Here is a 27,090-nt window from a genome sequence, read left to right on the forward strand (position 1 = left end):
TGCACACGCAACAATCACATTAAATAGGCTGCAAAAGTCAATGGGCTGAGCAATCTTCTTTACTGCTGCTTGTTTTATGGAAGACAAGAGTAGAAAGGTTAGGCCAGCACAGTTTAATAACTTGCACAAGGCGCCTTTTGTCAGAAATTGGTTCAGTGATAGGAAAAAGTTGTTTATTGAGGTACTTAGAATATTGATCTATTAATCTGTGTCGAACCAGACGGTTGCATTTGCCACAATTTGTCATTGTTTGTTTCAAATGTAAGATGGGACGTCGCAGCAACATGACGTTTCTATGCTTTTGATTTTGTTGCATGGAGATTCAACACCTCCGTTTTCCATATCTTTGTCAAATGGCAAGAGGTGTGAAATGCCTGCCACAGGTTCTTCTGATACCCCACCCTGCTCTCTTTGTCTTCCCCAGACGGGAGGCACCGGGGGCGTGACGTCAGAAACAACAGGTTCTGATTGGTCTGTGACAGCTTCCTGTAGGCCAGGTGTATAAAGGATTGTTCACATGTGGTAGCTGCTTTTCCATTGGAAGCCTTCCAGCTTTTGAGTCTATTCTCTCCTCCCATTTTACTCCTGGATCAGGTGATGTCTCTGAAGCTTGGTTCAGTTTTTTCTATCTTTTCCTCCTGTCTTTCATTTTGGTTTTCTCTGTAACATTAGTACCCTTTTTACTTACAATATTCACATGTAACTGCGATAATAATTTACTGGTGTAAATAAATTAGAAACTGTCCTTTTAACCTCTATTGTGCCATGCCTCTTTCTGCCAGGAAACATCAAGTTGGAGTGGTTTGAATACAGTGCTTTTGTGTGTAGAGAGAGCATTTTTTACTCCACTCTCCTCAGTTTTTACAAAACATCACAGTATATTTTTTTAAATAAATGAAAACCTCAAAATGTAACATTTTCGTGGATTTGAAACACTCATACCATGAAATGGGGGTCCTAGTGACATTAGTTAACATGCCCCCTTCTCCAATTGACCATACCATCCTGACTGTTTATTGCAATTCTAACATCATTCCTGCATGTAGCGGCTGGTTACATGACATTACAAAAAAAATCTATGTAATTAGACATCAGAGTGCATCACTGTGTCAATGTTTCCTTAGTTGGTTCAATAATTTCTGGTTCCTATCAGCTTTTGTCTTTCAACAAGGCCAATGATGACTGTCCTATAAACCATTTTAATTATACATTTATTTATATAAGCTTCTGTAAGACTCAAAACATCACTGATATAAATAGCTGAAAGTTACAGTTTTTTTTTTTGTTAAATGGAGCAGATCTGGGGATTAAACGCTCTCCAATCTGGCTTCCACAGCTGGTTGTGTCTCCTGTCATGGCCATGACCCCCCACATCAGAGCTGGGAACGAGAGAAAGACAGGGAGGGAAATGGGAAAAGGCAAACAGGGTGGACAGTGGGCCTCGTGTTGCCGAGCTCCATGGTCCAAATCCCTCTTAACCCAGATAAGCATCTCTCCACCTGCTGTAACAGCCGTCCTCGCTCACCAACCCTCGCGGTACACCCACACGCGCAGATCTCCTTGCTCACACTGACCTTTCAGGACAAAGGGAAAAGCCGGAGTAATTTGTCCCGCATCCCGCTGTCTTCTGAACAAACCTCCAGGAGTCTGTGGCTTTCATGTGAAGGAGCCGAGCAGCTCTCGCTGTGCAGGATTTCACGCCAGGCTTGTTTGCTGTCTTCACGAGGAAGAAGACCAGCCTTTTTTCTGGTTCCATTTCCTGTCATGTCTCCTTTGGGCTTTTTGTTTTCTTGTTTTGAATCTTGGCCATTCCTGGAGGTGTTCCACAAGGTCCAATTTCTCATCCAAGATTCAGTAAGGAGCATTCCTATTGGACAACCATGACTTTTGTCTTAAGTTAACCCAGCTAACTGACGCATCCGGATTTGCAGAACAGCCCCCTCGATCTGCTAAATAGAAGGGTCTGGACTGATTAACAAATAAATAAATTCTAAGTGCTTGTTCGACCTCATCTGCTGACACAGATGCCTAAGCTGAACATCCACGCCTTTAATTCCAGTCCAGGCTCGCTGCTTCCAGGCCAGGCCAGCAGCCCCATCCAGCCCCCGGATGGGTGCCAGACAGCAGGTTAGAAGGCTGTAATTAGAGCCGGGGCATGGGGTTAGGGTGTTTGTCAAAGGACCCAATGCCCAGAACCCCTTCAGGGGTCACAAGGGGTCCTTTTTCATTAAACCAGGAAGCCTCCTCCAGCCGAGCTCTGGAAAAACGAGAAGCTTGCAGAAAGAGTTAAGTCCTCGTATTGGCCGAGGATAACATGCTGTCCGCCGGGCATCTCTCCCCCTCGTGCGTCCGTCAGCTAAGCTGCTAACTGCAAGCTGCCGTTTGCCTTTCGTAATTAAACTGATTTTGTCCCCCACCAAAACTCCTGCTTCTTCCCGTCTCTTCTTTTCCCAGGCAATCGGAGCTGTCGCCGTGCCGACACCGATCCGGCTGACATCCATCCTCAGATCATCTGTGTCTGTTTCATTTTTATTGGCTTCCTTTTTATTGCAAAGCTTATTGCTTTCTTGGACCATTTCTGCTACCTGTTTTACCCTTAATGCCCCTGTGTGTATAAGCGTGTGTGTGTGAGAAAGAGAGAGAGACGAGACGGAGAGAAAAGCCTCACCTCTTTCATCTGAGGATTGCCTAAGCCTGCCTTTGACTTTCTGTCCTACCCCCCTCGCTACTATCCTCCATCTATTCATTCTGCACTCCCTTCTTTCCCGTTTTTTCTTCTTCTCCATCTGCTTTTTATTTTGCCAAGGTGCCAGTCTTTGTGTACTTCCTCCTTTTCACACCTTTCCCTTTCAACCACTCCATCCATCTTTCATTGCTTCACCACCACTCTGCTGTTCCTGCTCATTTCACACCCTCTCGCTTTCATTCAGTTTCCTCCTCCTCCACCCCTCGCTTGACTCCATCCCCTGCTCTCATGGCTCTGTGATGCTCGCTGCTGGATGGTGTCAGGGCAGCCTGATGGGTGTGGACTGTGTGTTTCTTTGTTTCTCCATGTTTGTGTGTGTGTGTGTGTGTGTCTGTGGTATGTGCTGGAAAATGCGGATGCTGCCGCTGTCAGTGGGAGTGTGTGTTCACACACACGGCGCTGGAGCTGCTGACACTGCTCTTTCCCTCCCTCCCCGCACTGAGGGGAATTAACCTCTCAGCCAGGGACTGCAGCTCCTAATGACGCTCTGCAGGGCCTGCTCCAGGAACACGGTCCAGCTGTTCACATCTGTCCTCCCACTGCAACCCCCACCCGGTGGCCGAACGCTCTTCAAACGCCTGCTAATACGTATCTGTCTATTGACCATCAACGCCCACCCCTCCGAAGGGGGCAGGAAGAAATGGGTCCCTGTCTGTTGCCGTCCCTGTTTGCACAACGGCCCTACAGTAAGTTGCATCTGTTCCTGTAAGCTCCTGCCAAAATGATCACCCCCCTCGCCCAAACCCCCCCCCCCCCCCCCCCCCCAACCCCCCCGATCGGTCTCCCTCCGATTGTGACCGTGCCGAGGAGCCGCTGCATTTCTGACCACGGGGCTTATATGGCTCACTCTGCCCCTGAAACATGCCAGGGCCAGCGGGCATCTGTTCCTGCAAGCCATTCCAAAATGCCACCACCAGCCTCCTAAAACGCCAGCGTCATATGGCAAATCCGTAACAGTCAATCCCCTTCCTCATCTGAGTGCGCCGATCTGGCTTTTAAAAATGTATTAATTAAAAAAAAATAAAATAAAATGTGCTGCTAGGATTGGTCTGCTAATTAAACTTTGAAGTAAAAAAATAGAACACTATGAAAAGGCCCTTTCTATGTTGAATGTACTTTCTGTATTTTGAACCCCTTTTGACCCTATTTATATAGAGAAAAGATACTGGATTTCAGATTTTCAGCCATAATCAATATAAAACAAACAACATGTCCCTTTGCGTGTATTCAATACAGCACGTATGAAGGTTTACCTTTTTTTTAATTTAAACTACAAAGAAAATAAATGGCCTTTTCAGAACATTCAAATTTAGTAGATATTTGTGGCTGCTGGGGTCATAAATATTAAACGAGAGACTTACAAAGAGCCTGTTTAAACGCTCCGTTTCGTTCGCTGTTCAGTGTTTCCTGGGTCGTACGCAACGCTTCAACAAATGTTTCCCTCTCAGCCCCGGCACTCATAACAAGATCTCCACGAAATGAATTATTCACCTCTCACGTTCAGCTAATCTAACGCGAACGTTACCTTAACCGCGCCTACATTTACATAACCCGCGCCGTAGATTAAATCCAACTAATTCATTGATCACTGTCACCCGGACGTGTGTCTCCAGCAGCGCCGGGGGCAGGGACTCGCAGCGGCTTTTATCAGGCAGGCCCAACCTTCAGGCTGGCTGGAAATGCCTTTGAAGGTCCCCCCTGATTCCCGGTGTTATTTCTCGCTTTGGAGAGCAGCTGATACCACACAGGCTCCGGGTGCAAAACTGCTTTCCCTGAAGTGAGAGGCAGAAGTAAAGGGCTGGGGAGGAGGAGCAGGCAAAAAAATAGATATATAAAATTGCACAACAGAAAGATGGATTCTATGCAAAGTCGTCGGTTGACTTCAGCAAAGCCCCGGCCTCGGCGGAGTGCTGGGTGTACAGAGAAAAGTGGATCCTCTCGGACCCATCCATTATGCATGAGCATTAAACGACAGAAAAATGGAGGCTGTGGAGACGCTCTTCCAATGCTGCGACTGCAGGAAAGCACACGCCGCCGCGTGGATGTGAGATGCCGATGTATTGATTGGTGTCACTGGGCCGAAAGACTGAAGTCGCCGAGGACGCCGATGCTGAAATGATTTGCGGTTATTGTTTAGCGCGTCAGCTTTTTTTTTACTCGACACCCTCCCTCCGCCTTCCAGCACGCCCTTAATTTTCCATGCCGACTCTCCCTCCCTTCCTCTAGGCATCTCTGGCTGTCATAGAAGAAGGGGTCCCGTCAGCCGAGCTGAGTTCTGTTCTGGGAGACGTCTCAAGATCGGGCGAGACAAAGACTCGCGAGCTCGTTCTCCATCAACAGGTAAAACCCGACGCTCCTCTCATGCAAATCTCTCAACGACTGTGTTTTCACCCTGCAACTTTCCTCCTCTGCTGTCTGTGAAGCCGTATTCCTTCCTGTCTTCCGGGGGCGTCCCAGGCTGTGGAAAAGGATAGAGCGACAGCGTCTTTTCTGACTCCTCTCCCTTCTGAGATCATTTTTCAGAAGAAGGGTTAGAAGACTTCCTTGGAGATGAGTTGAGAAGAGCCTTCAAGGTGTGCTGTCAAACGTAATAAATATGCAAGCAGGGACCAGGCGAGGTTTGATTAGGCTGTCCCAGTTGCGCTCTCTCATAATATCTTTCACCATCGACTCGAATGCATCACACTTGAACACCTTTAACAATGAGAGCCCGACCTTGAAGGTGCACAAGATATCTGAGTAGGTGGACTAGGCACCCCAAGTACTAATTTTTAATTATAAAAGTTTTTATAGCTCATTATAATGGAATATTCATAGGACGCTTAAGGTAGGCCTACCACTTGTAGAAGTAAATGTTCAATGAAAGGATCAGACAGACTTAGACCTTTTGTTCACTAATTTTCCCCCCCACTTACCTTGCTTCAGTCTTGGTACTGTCTACATGGAGGACATCAGCTTAGTAGATGAGGAGAAAAGGTAATTGGTCTGACAGGCTTGTACTGAGTAGACTGACAGACGCTATTAGCATGTACAACTGTCTCTTCATTGCATGGCAGCCCACCTTCATTTTCGGCACATCCGGATATTTCAGAGTGAAATTTTCATGACAGCTGGGTACTGAGCTGAGTGGATATTGAGTCACTTGATGAAGCTGATCTGAAAGGAGGTTATAATATTCACATGACCAACATGGGGTCACGCTAGCTCCCTCAGGTTTCACTTGCAAAGCCTCCTAAACCAAATCATATCTCAAAGTTTCTCACCAGCGAGGAGTTGGAGGGCAAAGAGGTCAAAGCTCGTAATGGTACAGGTAGAAAGGACTCTTCTGGAAGATGGTGTCCAAAAAAGCCCACCAACGTTCAGCCACCTGCCATGAACATGACCTCCCAATAGAGAGTAAAACTGAGTAAAAAGTCTGAACAGAGATGGATTTCGTTTGTGATTGGGATCAAAATGAACGTGCATTTGTGACCGTTTCACTTCTTTGAATGATGGAGTTTAATGCGATTTTGCCAGAAATCTTTTGGTTATTGAAGCATTTGATGACTTCACACCGTTGTCTTGCTGATCCCTAAGTGGCTGCCCGTTTGTGTCTTCCGTCACTTTTATTTCTTGCTTAATTGGTTGCGCTTTCCAATGTCCCGTGGCGGGATTGAGCAACGGACTACAGTGGATTGAATTGATTTTCAAGCCAATTCATGGCATCACTGCATAAACATCGTGCTGATGGGCAAATCAAAGCTTCAAACGAAAAAGCTGCGCTGATTATTGGAAGGCACATAGCATGCTCCAGCCGCACATTGGCTGTGAAGACACATTCCAACTTTCCAAGCGGGTAATTTGTCAGCGCCAGGCCCACGCGCATTTAAAGTCTAATGGCACCGCAGACAAAAAAACTAAATGATCACCACTCGACGGTGGCGATTTTTTTATGTTTTTTTCCTGAGCAACAATTAAGGCAAATGTTTGCTTTGCACTCCTCCGGCAGGGGAGGAAGTCAGACAGGGCAGAGGGCCCAGGCACGTCTCATTAAGAGAGATGAGAATGCGGGGGAAAAAATGCTGAGTCACTTCGTATAGCCTTGAATGATGTCGACCGGCCCTGCACACCCACAGTCTGTCTCTTCCATCATCCACAGTCTCTACATCATACAGACCCCCCCAAACACACACACACACACATACACACCCCAACACAGCTGCGGCACTGGGTGTATGGACTCTACAGACTGGAAGAATGGGGTTCTTGGTACGAAAACCACGGGGCGTTCAAAAAAGCTGAAGACAGAGACTGAATGCAGGAAGGGCGGGGAAGAGGCAAGAGAGTGAGACAAGGCGCCTCATGTCGAACACGGAGAGGAAGCAATGGTGCGGATGCATTTAAAGTGCTGTGTTGGGCCCGTTTCACAAGCTCCAAAATAATAATTGACTGTGAACTAAGTCTTATCAAAGCCTGTCAGAGTGCAACTAATCGACCGAGTGCTGAGATGCCCTGAACGGCGGCTGCACAGAATTTGCTTTTGTTTATTTAGATGGGGAAATGTTTCGTTTTTAATTAAGTAAATCACTATTATTTGTTCCACCACGGTAGCCAAACTGGAGTGATTGCAGCCCGACTTTGAAATGCACATGGGGATTGGCTATTAGAAGAGTGCAGGGGCGCTGCAATCTTTGAGTGTGATATCCCTTGTAATGGCCACAGCCTTTCAAGCAGTACTCTACTGAAGCTGGCTGTGCTTAGTAATACTTGCACTCTATGTAACTGTGTAAGTTTTTCAGGCTATAAAGTGTATTTCACTATTCATAAAGCTCAATGCATGTGCTCTGAAACAGCAGTTGAAGTGTGAAAAAAGATTATTGTAAGTTAATGAGTTAATACTAGATAGGGTTTGATCCCCTGATCACCTGCCTTAATAAGCTAGGGATCTCATAAATTTCCATGTTATTGATTATGAATGAGCATAGTTTTGAGACATCGATATATTGAAATTAGATTGAAAATATATGCCGGATTCACTCATTTGTCTTTCCTGGTTATTGTACTCACTAATAATAGCTCTTAAAGACCACAATGGGGTGATACATAAACTCTACGGCCCTTGTATATTGAGTTACATTGCTGACCTGATGCCAGCAAGATACTGAATAACCGATAAGTCTTACAAACTAATTAGGTTTATGGGGTATATTGATTGTCTATGTATTCATGGGAAAAGGTGTCAATACCAAGTTTACAATCAGCATATCTGCTGCATATATTCTTTTTTAAAAATCTACTTCCATTATTCATTGCATCAGGTTTTGTGAACGGTAGTACCATTTTGTCAGGCTGGACATCCAGGAAAGTTGGAAGTTTGTTCTTTGTGAAATCCTTAAGGAAGAGCCATTGATTTCTTAATGGCCTCCCAAGCTACATCATGCTCATACCCGACCAGTTCTTGGCAGATTCACAACTGCTTTATTTTTCACACATTTTAATGACAAAAGTGTGCATACTGAATGTGGATTTTTTTTATCTTTCTTTTATTTGTCAAAGACCTTGGATCTACTCAGAATGTTCCTGTGTGATGGTGTGCATCCTTGAAGGCACACTAATTACCTGGAAAAGCTCCCAGAGACAGGTATGTCTATTAATAAAGATAGTGAAACACATCAGCAGCACTCATGCAGATTCTAATGAAGTCATCATATGACTTTGAAAACAGTTGGAGTCTTTAAAAGGTAAGAAAAGGAAATTACATGCAACCAGCATTTACTACGTTTCAATGTTAAAAACTGTTGCAATTTTTCACTAATGCAATTGAACGTAAGTATAATATCAAAGGAAATTGTATAAATTAATGAGTTCATGCTATCTACATTTCAATTAAACATTTTAAGCATTCAATATGCTTTAATCTTTGCATATTATTATTTAAATTATTTTGTTAGTTGGAAAGGGTTGGTTATATTTGCGATGAATGTGGATCCATTTTATAACACAAGATATACCATCATACCCGCAGTAGGATAAGGGTAAACCTTTTTGCCAATGCAATACACCATTGGTTTTGAGGTCTATAAGATAAAAGCCTTAACCGTCATCTCTTTGTTTGGTGTTTGGTGTTTTCAGGTTTCACAACTTGGGATTTTGAAAGTTCTTGTTCCAGCACTGAAGCCAAAAATGTGTTTGTTCTCTGTATGTACTGGATCCCATGTGCTGCTCCAGCTTGCTCTTTTCTGGGGTAAACTTGCAACCAAGGCATAAACAAAACACAACTAGCTTCATACATTATGCATAATGTTGATATGACTTATTCCAAATCTCAGATTGTTGCAGTGTTGTACATTGAGTAGAGTATACTTTATATTAAAAAACCTCTACAGTAAGATAACAAGTAAATCCTCTACCTGAAGGTTTGTGACGACTGATGAGAAATGTACTTATCTCTAATGGAAGCATGCTTTTCTTGCATTTGATGGAACTGGTTACTGTGTCTGTATCTTGAGAAATGGCCATTTAAGTAAGTGCGGTGAAACTACTTGCAACTTCAATACTATGTAAAATGCTTGAGACTTTTGTTCTTGTGTCCTCCTTTTTAGTGTCATGCTTAAGTTGAAGTTCAAGTTGAAGTCATTTCAGCTACACACGTTAGACAGTAGATAGTTAAACGAAACAACTGGTTTCTCCGGGACCTGGTGGTGCATGTAACATTTAAACAAAGTTACATACTCACAAAGTACACGTGTGTGACATCAACAAACTGGGCTACATAAAGTGCAAAAACATGGTGTAAAGTGTAAAAGTGTTAGAAAAAGTAGTTTTTTTTTACGTTTAGTAACTGCCCTTATAGCCACTGGTAGTGGCAAATCCTTGGTTCTGTCTTCTCATGACAAGGTTTACAGATATATGAAATATGGTAGATCAAGAAAATTACTGAATCATCTTGAGCTTGTAGAAAGACGTAACAGGTGAGCTCAGCAAGTACACATTGGAATAATGCATAATACAAACTAATGGCACAGGGAGTATAATACATTATCAGTAGGAAAATTATTTTATCTACAAATACTATGCTTCAGGGGGAAAAAAACTAAAACCTTGAATGAGTTTAATTTGCTACATGTTTACTTATCCCTCTGACAAATTCTGGCAAAAATGCTTTAAAGGTTCCGCACCGCAAATACGCAGGAAGAGTGTGGTTACGAAAACTAACAGTGTAACACATATTTTGACGCCGACAGCAGACAGCAACTGGCAGGGCTAATTGTGCTGCAATCATTTTAATTAGACATAAGCCAAAACATTTGCTGGAACGGGAGACAAAATGACATGTAGTGGAAGTGTCATCATGCCGACAATATTGTTTAAACTGCCATCAAATTGCCCACTGACTCTACATATATCAAAGCTCCACCGATATGGCATCTATGAGGTCTTTTCAGTTTATTTCCTTGCAATATTAATTTTTTACCTCGTGAGATTAATAGGAATAAGAAAAGGCATCAGATGATATTTGGTGTAGGAAACCAATTCCTGCTGCTCCACTCTTGGAACCACGAAAAAAACACGGAATAAGACTGCCAGTAAGCATCGACTCGGTGGCTTAATCCGCCATCATCTCGTTCAAATAAGACATCAGTGCTCTGCATCGGCTAGCGGGGAAATCTGAGACAGCGTAATGTTTGACAAGCCTCTCCGCTGCAAAACATTCTGTCTTAGCAAGACTGGAAGTTGATGGTGGGCGTGGGAGGGGGGTTGAAAGGTACATAACAGCCTGCCAGTGGTCAAATGCTAAGCTTATTTATTCATTTATGTAAACATTATGTAAATGGACATTTTGGAGTCTGCACAGGCCTCTGATTATGCCCTTCAACTTTTTGACGGGAGTTGACTGATGGAGCCTTGATGTGGAGCTGCCCGCCTTGCACTCAAACCAACCAGTACACGGGAGCCTGGCCTCTGGCAATCGAATTATTGGCTCATAATTTTAAAGAGAAAAAATAATAAATGTACGCATTTTAGTGCAGCCCACAACCACAATTAATGAATTTTTAAAAGAAAAAGAAATCAGAACAGCTGACCACTAAAGAATCTTCAGAGTTACAATCTTCAACAATTAATACATTACAATGGTTTACATCACTGGAAAAAGGGTTAACCTTTGACATGCGAGGTGCTGCAATTTTCACTTTATTTCATAAAATATTTATGGCTGTGACTCTGACCCTAAGTTAATAGGAATCTAAGAATGCACTGTGAATGTAGAATGCGTAAGGATTACATTTTTTTATATAGAAAAAGCAAACATATAATGTACCTTTGCCACTGCCTCAGACTAGGAAAAATAGCTTTACTGTACAATTCATGAAACATGCAGTAAGGGAAGCCCCAATGGCCCTAAGGTCTGAGATCCCCACATTTCTAACCTTTTAATGTAATCAATGTAATGTTTTCATTTAGTTTTTACTAAGACAATCTTTTTTGGTATTTATTTGAGTTATTTTTAAATTGTTATAAAATGACATTTTAGTTTCAGTTTAGCTGAAAATTTGCAATCTTGAGAAAAACGTTCCATGAACTTAAAAGGTTGAATAGTAGCGAATTGCATCGTTACCTCCCTAGTAGTTGCAGTTTATACACACATTATATGATGCAACCTGAATGCTGCAATCAGTAACAACAGTAGGTTGTCCTCATCCAGCTGTTTATGTGTGGAATTGGGAGAAGAAGAAGAAAAAAAAACTCACAAACACAAACATTTGGCAAAACTGCGTTCTTGGTACGAAAAACCATTTGGCAACACTTGAAGTCTGCATTCATAATACATAACACACAACACATTCATTATAAATAATTGCCTTCACAGTGATGATTTATGGCTTTTAATGACCCCCAGGAGTGTCAATAATGAATTATAAATCTTTCTAAATAATGTTTTAGCCATCAAACGGCATTCTATCTTTCGATAGCAATGCAGTACTCATAATGTGTTATGAATGTGCTAATGACGGGCAGTGGCCTGAAAAATAGCCACAGTGCTTTCGGCACCCTACAGGTGACAAACGTGCGGCTGGCTGGTGACTGACGTTATTTCCATTAGTGAGTAATTGACAGAGGGACGCTAAAAAAAAAAAAAAACAGAAGGGGTTGAGGAGCGTGGAGCGTGAGATCTTAGACTCCCCATGTCTCTCTCTCTCACGCTCTCTCACTCTCCCACCACCCCTTATCTCCTCCACAGAGAATGGATTTAATTCACAGTAATTACTTTATTGACTCATTTGCCGAGACTGAATTGCTCCAATCTCCCATCAATAAAACATACGTCGCTATGAATAATTGTAGCACTGCGCTAAAGTGCTTCCCCAGTTGCGGGGGAATGCCATTCCCGAAGGCAGCTCTCTCGAGCGCCACCACCCCTTCCACTCCTACTCTCCCCTTGTCACCTGCTCTACAGGTGCCTATTCCCAGCAGGCCTTCAGGACACAGCCACGAAACACGACTGTGAGGGAGGGGGCCAACGTTGTGCTCAAGTGCGAGGTGCTGAGGGTCACGGGTGTGGTCCAGTGGGCAAAGGATGGGCTACTCCTTGGGCCCCACCGCTCCCTGCCTGGATATCCACGGTACAGCATCACCGGAGAGCAGAGGAGAGGTGAGGACCCCAGCACCAGGATCATTGTAATTGTGCCACTTTTAGTAGTGTAACTCATATGAATAATCTATTCCTAAATCATTGCTTAAGTGCTCATCATACAAAGAAAACTGTCTGTATATCCACCTTTCAGTGCTCAGAACATCAAGTGGGGATTTTAAAGGGAATTTTTCTGGCTATTAATGCTAATTATCGAAGCATTACAGACATAATTTGCCACTCATTACTTTTTTTGGAGGGGGCGCACCAATCTACATGCTCTGCACACAAACAACCCAATTACAGGCTTCATCTGAATGCCAAGCAAATAAGGAGCACTAGTTGAAATGCCACCTGAAGTTGCAACCGCAATCAGCCACCGCGATTGCACTCCACTAAAGTGCTAAGGTGACAATCAAGAGGAAGATCATTTAAGGAACTGGGCTTGACCATAGAGATGAACTGTTGAGGGAATAAAGGCAACGTTGACTTGTTCTGGGACTAAATAACGCTCAACCGTTCCCGGTTTAATTGACAATTAAGAGTAAGTAAAGGGAAATTTAGCAGCGGGCTGTGAATCAGAATAAAAGCTGCGGCGCAGGAGGCTGTGCAGTGTCTATAAAAGGGAATCAGCAATTAAAAGATGGTTCCCAATTAGAGCCAAGCATCTGCAGGAGAGTAGTGCAGAGCTTGTGATCTAGTGATCAACATCTAAAGAGATACACATTTTACACACACGCACAATAGCAAATAATACAAAATCACAGAGTCAAGAGTTCTGGTGCTATAATAGGCATGGTGCATGGGGAGTGTTTGCTAACATGAATTATGTTTTCATAGTATACAGAAATCAACCAATAAATAGGTGATTAAAATAGATTATTCAAATTCATGAATCATTATTTATTCTCAACATTAAAGTTCCCTAAATAGGGGCAGTGGGGGAAAGGGAGCGAGGTCGAAACGAGGTCCCCTTGATCAAGGTACCGTCCCCACACACTGCTCCCCGACTGCCTTTCATGGCTGCCCACTGCTCACTAAGGGTGATGGTTAAATGCAGAGGACACATTTCATTGTGTCACTGTGTACTGTGCTACAGTGTTTCACAATGACAAAAACAGTCACTTTCATTTTTATAAGGCACACTCAAAAATTATTTGTTAGGTTAACTTAATGTAATTATGACATCTATTTCCACACATTTGAATTATGCTATTTGAAACTAAGGCAGGCAAATAGGACCCTTCTATTTGGTCTATTTTGTTTCAAATAGCATAATTCAAATGTGTGGAAATAGGTGTCATAATTGAATTAAGTTAACCCAACCAATCATTTTTTGAGTTTACCGGTACAGTAAATAAGACACATTGTAAATGCTGCAAATTAATTTTAACATGATTTTTTTTTTATTAATTGCCTTGATCAGCTAGCTACCTACACAGACCCCTTGTTGGTACGTAAGATGAATTTATAGAATGTTTATAAACAAAGTTTAAAATGGAACGAGTCAGTGGGAGTGATTGACAGCTTCCTCCTTCCTCAGGAGGTTCTTTGGGAGGCAGGGGGATCTAGTGAACTAGTGACTGACATGTACAAACACTCCCTGTCTTACATTGCAGCTCCAAAATATCTGTCACGTCTCGGGGTCGGAGGGCAGAAGTAAGGCCTAATGACCAGACAAAACCAGCATTGTCCTGCTGCAGTCTCTTCCATTTAACAGGGAAGAGACTGCAGGGCTCTAATCACAACAGGGCTCTAATCACAGACACCTAATCAGCAGCAGGTCTTCGTGACTAGAGCCCTGTTTTCAGGCTGATCGTGCCAGGCAGCACCCAGCCATGGCAATATCCCCTATATTCCCAAAGATCACTGAGAGATCATAACTATGCTAAAGAACCCTCAACCGTCCCTGACTTATACGCACACAAACAAATAAATGCACATGGTCAGACATCTAGAATAAAACCGGAGACACATGACAAACATCAATTCAACATGTACCAAGTGCGGTTTCAAGAAAGTTGAAAAACCATTAACTGTTTGGAAATGGCTCTTTGCACTACTTGATAGCAACAGCTTCAAATTGCTGCTGGTTGGTGTTAATTATCTTGCCACTTTGATTGAGAGTTCTCCCCCCCCCCCCCCCCCCCCCCCCCCCCCACAAAGTTGGCTGTCATGTGAATATACAATTTTCTGCTAGTTCGTGTGATGCAAAAAAAAATTAAAGATAAAATAATAAAAATAATAAAAGACTATATCTCTGCCCTGAGCTTTTAGAAAGCTTGACATTTTCTTTCTGCTCAAGTGCTTTTAACGAATCAATTTCTTGCAACAGACCCGCTTTATGTGTCCCCGCACATCTAAAACAGAGAGGGGACTTTTTCAATACCATTAAAACCTGTTTCATCAGCTCCGGACATACAGAAATGTGCCAAGTCTATGACACCATGCGGCTATGTGTGGTTGTTGGCACACACCACATGTTTATTCAGCACTATTCCGGAGAGATTTAATCATGGCTTTACTGTGGTAACTTACACAGGACACTTTCAGAACCAATCCAATAATTAAGGCATATCCCAGACTTCTAAATCAATTCAAAAAGAAACAAACCTCCTGCTTTTTCATTAAGAATGGCTTTTTGGCCTTAATGCATTAAATCGAGCAAAATAAGAAGGTGCATGTGTGATGAAATGCAATGACATCATCGTGCCTTGAACTATTTCACAGCAAGCGACCAGTCTTTAGCACGTTTGTCAGTTTTACGAATTCAGCCATTAATGAGCTGGCGCACACTGTGTTTGAATACAACATCAGTATTGACAGCTAGGGCTTTTTACATGACCGCATTCTTTTAGCACAAAGCAGGTGCTTCCCACAAGCTAATGAATTTAAACACACCATTACAGTAAAGAGAAGAGAAAGACATTTCATTTCTGACATGACATCTTGGACAAATGCTCCATTTCGAGACACAATGTGTGCTAGTGCATTGCCTCCCTGAAGCCAAGCCAAACAGAAATATATAAAACAGAGTTTCCACTGCCCTATTTTAGTGGCCTGCCCCATTTCAATTACGGAAGAATGGTTATTGTTTTCATGAATCCGGCACCCACAGGATTTCTTGGAAGAATCTCTCTATAGATTTCTCTAGAGAGAAATGAAGCAGACATTGAGGCAATGTGGCTGGACATTACCTCTGCTGGGTGAACTCGTGTTCAATGTGCACCATTTCTCAAATTAGCCAGTAAGTGCAGTCAGATTGATACTTTATTTAGCCATTTGCTGAGACCACTCAGGAACAGTCCACGGCCCACAATAAATAATGCACTGATGTCCCTGGGATCATGATTAAAGGTCTGTGACATGCTTTGGTCAAAGTTGATGCACTAGATTTTCATCCTGTCCAAATAGTCTTGTTTAGAATAGCTGGTTCCACTGCGTCATGATAATGAACCACTGGTCACACCATCATCTTCATTGTGGGGTGTGCCAAGGTCACCTCTGAACTCATTGTAAAATTCTGCAAAGTGGCTCATTAAAGTCATTTTAAAGTCATCTGGCTGCAGGATCATTGGCAAACAGCTTGGTAAAAAGGAAACAACTGTTGGCGCAATTACTAGAAAAAGCACCAAACTCAATATGACAGCCAATCTCTCTCAGACTGGGACTCCTTGCAAGATCTTGCGTTGTGGTGGCTAATGATCATAATAATGGTAAGGAGGACACAGGAGGACCTGGTCAGTGACCTGAAGAGAGCTGGGACTGTTACTGTTAGTAACACACTATGCCTTCATGGACTAAAGTCATGCAGCATGCATAAGGTCCTCCTGGTCAAACCAGGCCTGTCTGAAGTTTGCCAAAGAACGCCTGGAGGCATGGAAGATGGTCATGTGGTCAGATGAGACTAAAATAAAACCTGTTGGTATGAACTCATCTCACCATGTTTGGAAGAAGAAGAAGGATGATTACAATCCCAAGAACACCATCCCAACTGTGAAGCAGGAGGGTGGAAACATTGATCTTTTGCCAAGGGGACAGAACGATTGCGCCTTATTAAGAAAAGGATTAATGGAGCTATATATCACAAGGTTTTGTGCAAAAACCTCCAGTGAGAACACTGAAGATGAAACCTGGCTGGGTCTTCCTGCACGAAAGCCAGGACTAAGGAGTGGCTCCGTAAAAAGCATTTCAAGGTCCTGGAGTGGTCTAGCCAGTCTGCAGATCTGAACTTAATTAAAAATCTACTGCAGAATTGTTGGTCTCTTCATACGTCCACCCGCTCCCTATGTAGGCTTATAAGAACTAAACAATTAAACAAAGATACAGGTGATTAAACACTTATGAAATAATTGATTAATTAGATTATTACTGTGCTAATGGTGCCACTACTAAAATTTCTCTTAACATGTCAGTCTAAATTTCACATATTTTTTTTCTAAATTGTGCATTCATTTTCATAAAATAAAACTCTGCAAAAAGACATGTAACCATTACATCAGCCACCAGCGGTGATGGCTGGTCTCTTGGCTAGGTTCAGACAGATTGGAATGACTTTGTAATCGTAAAACAAGTTATTTATTTATGCCATAGCATAGTAAATATTCTATGCAATAATTGTATGAATATTTGATTCAGAGAGGCTTAGAAATATGTGTTTAATATCCATGTAGATCAGCTAAATGCTGAAACAGCACCAAGCCCATGTCTACAGGCCTATTTCATTAGCAATGCTAACTATTTAATAATGCTCTTAAGCATAAGATGATTCTAATGCCTCCCTTGTTGTATAAGCAGTAATCTAACCCGTTTCTCTTTATTTAGCAGAATTTGGACTTCAATTGGAACTCACTTTTAATCGCTGCGTTTCACTATTCTCTGTATAGCAGTGTACATTTTATTACTAAACGAGCGGATGTGAGTTGTAGTTTTCATTTGCAACATATTACCATCCTACTTTGATATTAGGGTTAGGGTATTTGAACCAAATTGTTTACTATGAAAGATTCTTATGTGTTCTGGTTTGCAATAAATGCAATCTTAACGTTTCCGCCTTCTTCTTAATCCAGCATGTTTGCTGCAGGGTGAGACAAAGAAAATATCTCACCGTCTCTGCTCTCTCTCTTCCTGCCACAGGACAGTACCATCTCATGATTGAGAAAGCGACCCTCGGAGATGACTCCCCCTATGAATGCCAAGTGGGTCCATCTGAGACTAGTCAGGCGATCATCTCTCGTACCGCGTGGATCGATGTGCAGAGTAAGCAGATCTAAAGCGCAGCACAACTCAGGGAGTGGGAATGGGGGGCAGACACATGACTGATAGTTCAGTCTGGACAGTTAATGTCTGTGTACTGACTGTGAAAAGGTGAGTGCATGGCAAAGTCAATTCTCTCATTTCAAACTGGGATGTACATTTGTTTTTTATTAAAATTATTAATGAGCAGTTTAATATGCGTTAAATGTCAAGAGGGCTGTAGGAACACGTCTTCAACGACACATATGACGCACCTATGTATGTGAAATACATAATGTTTGTATGGCATGAGCAAAATTTCATAGATGGAGCTACTTGAAATACTGAAATAGATTTCATAGCAGTTGTCTCATGTGGCACACTGCGTAGCTGCCGAATCTCTTACATGAAACTGAGTCAGGGTTTTCTTTGCTAAATTGTACTATCAGGATTATCTGTTAGTAACTAAAACGCACTATATGTGTCATGGACTCTATTACCAGTACTTGCAAGATGTGTCCTCAGCCATGTGTGTGTGTGTGTGTGTTTGTTCTTCAAACAGTGGAGTGGCGCTCTCGAAAAAAGTAAATCATAATTGAATGGAAGTGAATAGAAAGTTTCCTCTTGCTGAGTGAATGGGGATGGATGTAATTGCGTGAGTGTGTGAGCCTGCCTCTTGTCACCATGTGATGAACAGCATTCTCTTGCCCTCTCTCTCTCTCTCTCTCTCTCTCTCTCTCTCTCTCTCTCTCTCTCTCGCTCTGGTTCATTCTGTCCAGCAAGCCACCATTGAGACTCATTGAAAGCGCTTTTCATTGCTGGCCATAGCAGAGTGACTTCCTCTTTCTTTTCCTCCCCTTTGTCTGCAGTTGTGAGACAGTGTGTGTATGTGTGTGTGTGTGTGTGCCTGTGAGGGAAGGAGAAGGGAAGGGGGTGTTGCTGTGGTGACTCCCTCTCTCCTGGGAAGAGGACAGGTTTTCCTGACATCAATGCGGGAGAGTACAAGAAGAATGGCAGAAAGGAAGCAAATGGTGGAGGCGAGCCGCATTCTATAGCCCACACTCTCCCTCTTTGTCTATCTCACACACACACACACACACACATGCACAGACACCTGCAGCCGCAGCAGGGCTCAGTCCCACATCGATCACGGTTTGACGCAGGGGTGTCCGTGGCGTGTGTGTGCACTCGCATCGAGCACAAAAGAGCTCCCGAACACGACCCAGCCAGACAAATTACCCATAATGGGACTCTGGATGGGCTACTGCATTCACAGAGACCCTCAGCCCACCATTATTAAAACAAGACGCAGTTCATATTGGTCCCACCGCAGAGACTGATTAAGGTTTTTTTTTTTTTTTTTTTGAGAGGGGGGTAGGGTTCGACACATGAAATGCCGCAACAGCGGTTGTTAGTGTCTCACAACACAATGTTCTCACACAGCTGGAGGAGGATGGAACTTTCTGTAAAATTACGGGTGGAAAAAAAGGTGGTGAAAATGTCTTAAAATAAGTTTAAAAAAGGTTAATGAGAATATGCTGCAGAATGAGAATGAGAGCCAGAGGGATGTGAGTGACATTTTCTCCTGCCAAATGAATCCAAAATCAATTTGGAGTTATTGAGAGATGAATTCAGACCCAGCGTTTATTTTGGTCTCGGTAAAAGTTGTTTTTATAAGGAGAAGTGCAATTTAGAATAAGACATTTACGGTTGTGATTGTTACTGTGTTTCAGTTTAAATGAAAAGGGTTCTGCATGTACAATTTATAAGTTTACCTCTAATAAAGAGCACAGTTGATCAATTACTTTAAACTATGAGGTTATGGACAATTTAGAACTATTAAAATAAATCACCATAAACAATATGTTCAGTACCATGGTATCACCAGTTGCTGGGTGAATCCATCCATCTCCATTGTCTATCCAGGCCCTGGCTGCCATAAGCCACCAAGGCATGCTTCACATCTGCCTGTGTAAATCTAATCAAAGCATCGAGGAAAAAGAATCAACTTTAAAACAAGGCAGGAGGAATTGCTTAGAAAATGAGCCAGGATCTTAATTGGGTGCACCACATTGATGTGATATGTATTATGACCGGCTAATTTGAGACAGATCACCAGAGGCTGGCCAAACACTGCAGACAGGGAGGGTAACTCGCCAGTAGCCCTCCTCAAAGTGAGGTAACGTCAACATATTGAATTACTTATTTCGATAATTAGTGTGATAATTTTTGTTGATTTGTCCACTACATTAAGTTTCTCCTCAAAATCCAAGACAGCATGATCCTTACAGACTCTTGGTAAAAGTAATGGATTTGATTATCTCTATAACTTACATCATTTCCGTGTAGTATTTAATCATGTGTGTGTGTGTGTGTGTGTGTGTGTGTGTGAGTGTGTGGATATATGTGACAGCCGTTCTGCTCATCTGACTGTGTTCATGTTTTTAAAAGTGTCGTACAGAGTCATGTAAAGGGTTATATATATATAAACATATATATATATAAAACCCTTTACATGAATCTGTGCCACGCTTTTAAAAACATGAACACAGCCAGATGAGCAGAATGGCTGTCAGGGCACATTACTGAGCCACTACAGCAAAGATTTTCTGCGGTGATGCTGGAGATTGGCCTGAAGGAGCGCCATGGCTATGGTAACAAGAAGGCTTCATAATGACCCAAACTCTTCACAGAAATTTGATGAACCTTTATCTTGTGGCTATCAGTATGGCCAACAGTAGAATTTACCTAATTTCTTAGCACAGCACGGCAGAATTGCCAGTGAAGGCCAATTTTCTTTCATCCCTCTTTTGCCACTGAGGTATTTTCTGGAGGGGCTAGGGAATGATGTGGCTTCAAGAACAAAAGAGCGCTGCCATTTCAAGCTCTGAACAACTTGAGCTCTTCACAATCATTTGGTGAATTTGCTCTGGTGAATACTTTCTGAGCTTTTCTGTCTTGCCTCTGTGTTGGTTATAATTAGAGATGCTAGTGATGCGCTGAATGAGTAAGATCGCCACAATAACAGAACATCTGGAGTTCAGTTCCCTAACAAAGGTTCAGTTTGATGAACCTTGCTTTTGTCAACCGCTTGAGACACAGAGACACACTTTATGCCTCGCTAACATTAAATTGGGAAGTTCAAACTTTCCTTTGTTTCTTTCTAGGACTGAGGCTATTATTGGAGAGTTCAAAAAGGCATTTGAAGAGCAGCTATGGCAACAGCAACAAGAGAAGGTCACCACTTAATGTTCAGTTTCATCACAACCTGACAACAAGTCAATGAGCGTTCGTTTGATGTGTCACCTGAAACATCACCCTCCTTGAAAAGTTTCAGCTGCTCCTAAAAACAAAGTAGAAAAACACAACTTGTTCATCAAAGTTCATGGTCATAGCTGGTGAGATACTTACCTGACAGGGAAGGATCCTGGTCCTTCCAGGCCGAGGCTCTGCCACTCCACTACGATAGAGCTGACTATTTTGCTGCAAATTTGGGGCAGTTGGCTTAGAAGATAAGGAAACGGACCCGCAATTGCATTTCAAAACCCCAACCACCAAGGTGCCATTGAGGTCCCACTGAGCAAGGTACCGTCCCCATGTCCCCTTTCATGGCTGCCCACTTCGCTTCAGAGATGCCATGCTAATGCTAACATGGGCAATGAATGCTAGGTTTCTAACCTATTTGCTCAGGAGTTGTTACTGCAGATGCTAGTTCTCTGTCTGCAAGAGCCTCATGACAACAATAAAGCGGCACGAGAACTTCAATGGACATTAATTTCACGGACAGTCTGGACGAGAAATACACTGTATATACCTCAGAGACATGATTTACAACGCAATGACTAAGTATCATGGTTATTGGTGGAGATGCTAGCAATCTGTCTGAAGGAACACCATGGCCACAAAACAAGAGTGGAGTTGAAAATATGGAGTTCAGCTTCACTGAAATTAGAGCCATTCAGAACAAGTTTAAGTTTATGGCCAAAGCAAAAATAATTTGTATGCATTTCTATGCAAGACATAATGTCATACAATTTTTTTTTTTATTAAATTACAGTTACCTTAAATGTCCACTTAATGACATAACATGTATATTAGAGTGACCAGACATTCTCTTTTGCCTGGACATGTCCTCTTTATGAGACCGGAAATTGTGTCCGGCAGGGTTTTCTGAACTGTCTGGGGTTTTGAGCCGATTTCCTCTTTTTCACAAGCTCAAATCTGGTCACCCTATTTTATACACTGTAGAGGTGTTTTTGTCGTCTGATCTGAAGTGAAAGTGAAGTGATTGTCATTGTGATACACTGCAGCACAGCACACAGTGACACGACGAAATGTGTCCTCTGCTTTTAACCATCACCCTTGGTGAGCAGTGGGCAGCCATGACAGGCGCCCGGGGAGCAGTGTGTGGGGACGGTGCTTTGCTCAGTGGCACCTCAGTGGCACCTTGGGGGATCGAGAATCGAACTGGCAACCTTCTGATTACGGGTCTGCTTCCTTAGCCGCTAGGTCACCACTGCCCCAAGAGGTCTGTTGCTGCCCGGTTTCGACCTGAGGACCATTCACGTGTTCGGCGAATGTGATAACCACTACACTACAGAAACTTCATGATCTCCACAGTCCGGCCTTATTTCTTTAATAAATGAAAGTCTACAAGTTAACCAGAGGAGCATGCACCATCAAAGCATGCTTGAGATAGGCTAACTTGTACTTCACATGATGCACTTCATTAGACTTCTTGTTTTGGGACCAGAAATCAGTACATTGGAGATGGACAAGAAGGAAGGGAGGACCAGCGGAAAAAAAAAAAAAAAGTCACACACCTGCTCCTCTAACAACTCTGTTAAAGTAGGACTCGGGATGAAGGCAGCGTGAGAGGGGGGAGCCAGAGACAAGTGGAGAGAAGAGGGGGAGACGGGATGAAAAGAGCGGGGCCAGGGAGAAACCAGGGAGGAGGAGGAGGAGCACAGAGGGACTGCTTCAATGGCTTTCAGCTTCAAAGCCCACACCTGAGCCCCCCCACCCTGCAACGCACGCGTTTCTCCACAGCTGTGTGCGACTGGGTGTGCGAGCGTGTCTGTGTGCATCTGTGTGTGCGGAATGTGTATTCATCGGTGTGACCCAGCCTTGGCGGAGACTAACGTCTACCTACCATCTGGGCGTTGTGTGCGTGTGTGTTTGTTTGTTGGGGTTGTGTGCGATAGGCTCCTGCCATCTGTGTGTTTACCTGCTTGTAACTGTGGCCCTTAAACGTGAGTCTGCCGCATTTGTGAGGTGTGTGAGATGCCGGGTTCTATTTCCCTTATTCACCCATCTGTCTGTATCTGGCTAATGAATCGGATTTCACAATTGACCTTGTCTTTCGCTTGCCCAGACGCTGAACCTTGTTTGTGTGTCAGCGAGTGTTTGCATATGTGGCTACTGTGCGTGGTGAAGGGAGAGTAACGCGAGGGACTTTTCTCTCAGCAGACCTGATCGCTTGTGTGCATCTGCATTATTACGGTTTGAAAACGTACATACATTTTTAGGCATACAGGACGTCAAGCTGGAATTTGCATGACGCCAGTTTGTTCTACTGCCCACAGAATATACATGAGAAAGACGGCGGCGAAGAAGAGGGAGAGGGGAGCTCATTAGGGTCCCATGTTTGGCCAGACTGGCTGCTGATTTCAGGGCTCAGGTTCCCAGCGCAGGCAGCAGCAGCAGCAGCAGCACACCCAGCACAGCTCCTCTGCAGAGTTTAACTGCAGTGATGGGAGGGGGGGGTTACAGAAGTGAGTGAGTGAGGGTGGGAAGGAGACAGGAGCAGATAAATCCGTAGAAATAGAGATGGAGAGACCATGCGAGAGGGAGAAGAAGCGTGTTGGAGGGGCGAGCTACCTGCCTACCTCATTTGTGAACACATCATTATTCTTATCTGGGGAGATTTGCGGTGCTGTGGGACTCCGCCTGCAGCAACAACAAGTGAGGCGTGCGCTTGAGGAGGAAGAGATCTACCAAATGAAGGGAGCATGCTGGCTGTCGATACATTCAGGGCCAGTATCAGAGACGGGCGGAGCCGGGCTAAAGAAAAACAAATGCATCTCGTTATTTTGCGGGGCGCCTGTGCAACGCTCTCCTTCACCCATCACAGCCTGCACAGATCCAATTGGTTCCTTTAGATCGGTTTGAAGCCACAGCCACATCTCATCTGTCTCAACTTGATGCCTTATGCCTTAGCACACAACAATAGCGCCCCCCAGTGGCCACCATACGATGTGTAATGATCTCTGATAGAGCGGTGGCTCCAACGGCACTGTTGTGTTTGTCTCATCTTGTGAAATACTGAACGCATGTCCATTGATCTTCCAACCTACTTTCGTTTCAGCAATGCTGCTTACCGAGTGTGTCCCCCCCACCCCCCATCCCCACTCTCTTTTTCTCTTTCATTCAGTTGCCTCAAAACTCAGTTGTACCCGCTTGGTTGCCTTCTGCGCTCGCTAATTAATGCTGGGTTTTAGGATTGTGATGTGGCATAATTTTAAATTAAGCACAACATCAATTTTTGAGTCTCCCCCGAGATGCTTAAATCAAATTTCTGGCAGAAATTCTCCACTACTTGCTCAAAATGAAATTGTGTTAGAGTGACTACAAGGAGACTGTGCCTTTATTTAGCAGCACACCTGCTAATGTGCGGAATTGGAGTGGGTTTTTTTTTTTTTTTTCAGGCAGGCGACTGAGCCTCCCTGTCACGATCCTTTCAGCCCAGATCATTGCTGTCTTGCTGAGTGCCCTGGTTTCGGGCCTGGGGGTGGACTGGGGACTGGCTCACCATGAAAAAAAAAGAAGAAAATCCTACTTCCAGCAACAATCGTGCCAAGGCAGTAATAAGCATACCAGCGCTGCTGATTCAACGCTGCTGTCTGCAGTCATTTAAAAACGTGTATTGTACAAAAATAAATAAAAAAATCAATGAAAATGTTTTTTGATTCCGTTTAGCATCTCTTCGACTCACGTGTGAACCAGGGGCTAAATGAAATCAAGCTGTCCTGTTACAAAGCAGCCATAAGCCATTAACACTGTTTTTGCTGCTAAGCCATTCCATTGATTTTAGCTGCAGGGCACAAATTTAGCGACTTTGTTCATTTCGCATATACAGCATCTTGCAGTGACACCATTATGCGGGGAGATTGGGGGGGTGTGGGTGCACTTCACAACCAGGTCTGAACTTTTCATTCGTAAAAATAATCAAATAGTTATCCTGCCAACATATTTTACTCTTTATCATAGAGTGGGTGTATCACAGAGCCTTCAGGTGATGTTAAAGAGCAGCTTCTTCAGCCTTAGTCCCCTGGAATGGATTAGAATGTCAGTCTCTCTCTTTTTTTTTCTCCTATTAACTCTGTTTTTCAAAAGCCGTAGCCCTTGCTTTGCCACCTTGCTTTTTTCTATTTATTCTGTACACGAGGGTTAGGGTAGAAGCTCAACTGTAATATATCAAGCAGAGTTCCACGGCCGGTCTCCTCCTGAGAAAAGAAAAAACGCAGTCTTGCGCACATGCATCTGTTGGCTGATGGATTTAACAACCTCTTGCCAGCCTTCCATCACGCGTGGCTCCTTCACAGCTCAGATGCGCCATTGAGCTCAACAGGTTCAGATGCTTCTGCTTGCCCCATAAACACAGAGATAACAGATGGAGGCATGAGTATTCGTTATTCTTATGCCGCATCCCTCACCGCCCAGCTGCTTTAGGGATGCTGTGCTCTTGGTATCCCCACCACACCACCTCATGTGGTGCCCAGGCGCCAGAAACATCCAATTGCTTCATGCAAATGACCGTCTCATCTCGACAACTGCAACTGAATTTATATGCGATTTTCATTATTTCCATTATGTCTGTGTTTTGACTCTGCACCTTGTGATTAAAAGTCTATATACAGACCACTGCGGGCACCTGCGCTATATATTTATTCTTTCTATCTTCCTTCATTTCGTTTTTTCTTTTCCCCAGTCCCGCCATCTCAGCCTTATATTGAGTTTGAGACTCTGGAACCTTGGGTGGCTGGAAAAGTCTACACTGTCACATGCACGGCTCCCGATGCCAAGCCCGCCGCCGAGATCACTCTGTTCAAGGGTAGGTCGTCTTGGCAACACCTCATCTGTGTCCCCGCCCGGCCAAAGGCTGACTAGTGCAGGGGGGAAACGAGCAGAGAGGAAATAAGCGGCCTCTATCAGTGTTAGAAACCTTTGGCTTTTAGGACCTGCATTATGAATGTGGATGTGTAATTCCACCAAAGCGCGAGCTCTGTAAGATGCGGGGCTTATGCATGTTTACGCCAGTGCACACTGCCGGCGTGCTGAAATACAAGCCCAAGGTAAAGATTACCTTGAGGCAATCCTCTTACTCCCCCGTTCACTTTTGCTTTGTCTTGTTTAGTGTGTTTACCCCCCCGCCTCAGCCCCTGTCTCTCTCTCTCCTTCTCTCTCGCTCTCAGACGGAGTCGAGCTGACAGATGCCGACTCGTTCACTATGTCGGGCTCAGAGGATAAGCTCCTGAACACGCAGGCTGAAGTGAGGTACGTGCGTGTGTTTGCATCTGAGTGCAGGGGTTGTATCTGTGAGTGAGGGAGAATGATTTTTTTTTTTTTTCCCCCAAGGCTATCGACCCTGTCATATGTCCCAGCAATATTAAATTTTCTTCTGAAATACTGATGTCTATGTAGGTTCAGCAGGCGCTTCCTTAAAGCTGAAAACTATTCCCTGACACGCTGAAAATGAACAGGGGGCTTCTTTGGATCAGATTGCTGTATTCCCCAGTTGTAGGACCAACTGAAGAGATTTTCCTTTAAAATCTGATGCTTTTAATGCAATGAACATGTTAATTACATAAGTATATGAGTTATAGTTTATGGTAACATTGACAAATTAATAGCCCAGGACCATCACTTACTCTGAGCTGCACTAGGTCTCCATACATATTGTATTTCAGCAGAGATAACCCCCTCGTAATCCCATAAGGCATTCCTGGCGCTGGCACTACGCGTCCAGAGCTAGATCCATCTTCCAGGCAAAGCTCCAGGATGCGAGGAGGGGATTTCTAACGACGCAGCAATATCGCGCCCGTTCCGGCTCTAAGGTGCTTCAGTGAAAACCCTATAAGAGGGGCATCAATTCTGATTGCCTGGATGGAATTCAGGCCCAGAGGATGGTGCTGAGTTGCAAACGCTGACGTAGGCAAGGAAGCGCAACAAAACACACCTTACCTGACCCACACCAATCTGTATCTACAGGGTCATGGCATTAAGCTCGGACAATGGGAGGCAGGTGGCGTGCCGAGCAAAGAACCCAGCGCTTCCTGGTGCCATTGTTTCCAGCAAGACCATGACTGTCTACTGTAAGGATGGTGCTTCACCACCACTCTTCTCTGGCCTTTCTGCTGGAATATGTGCTAAAATAACTTAAGTATATGGTTAGGTGTACTAACGGTAAACATAGTGACATAGTAACATAGTGTCCTGT

General features: G+C 43.7%; 1 protein-coding gene across 2 annotated transcripts in view; it reads left to right on the forward strand.

The window, feature by feature from the left end:
- The first annotated feature begins 2,239 nt into the window (after positions 1 to 2,239).
- Positions 2,240 to 27,090, forward strand: part of nphs1 (NPHS1 adhesion molecule, nephrin) — a 56,675-nt gene continuing 31,824 nt past the window's right edge. Inside the window, exons 1-9 of one of the 2 annotated variants that reach the window (XM_028980589.1) lie at positions 2,240 to 3,432; positions 4,973 to 5,086; positions 8,282 to 8,366; positions 8,858 to 8,969; positions 12,183 to 12,377; positions 17,493 to 17,615; positions 25,582 to 25,704; positions 26,066 to 26,147; positions 26,862 to 26,965. In XM_028980589.1, the coding sequence (XP_028836422.1) occupies positions 8,313 to 8,366; positions 8,858 to 8,969; positions 12,183 to 12,377; positions 17,493 to 17,615; positions 25,582 to 25,704; positions 26,066 to 26,147; positions 26,862 to 26,965 (793 nt within the window). In that variant the 5' untranslated portion in view covers positions 2,240 to 3,432; positions 4,973 to 5,086; positions 8,282 to 8,312. Of the gene's footprint in view, positions 3,433 to 4,972; positions 5,087 to 8,281; positions 8,367 to 8,857; positions 8,970 to 12,182; positions 12,378 to 17,492; positions 17,616 to 25,581; positions 25,705 to 26,065; positions 26,148 to 26,861; positions 26,966 to 27,090 lie in introns of those variants that run through there. The other variant, XM_028980590.1, reaches the window with a different exon arrangement.

Source organism: Denticeps clupeoides, chromosome 5 (assembly GCF_900700375.1).
Source record: "Denticeps clupeoides chromosome 5, fDenClu1.1, whole genome shotgun sequence".
NCBI classification, from domain to species: Eukaryota; Metazoa; Chordata; class Actinopteri; order Clupeiformes; family Denticipitidae; genus Denticeps; species Denticeps clupeoides.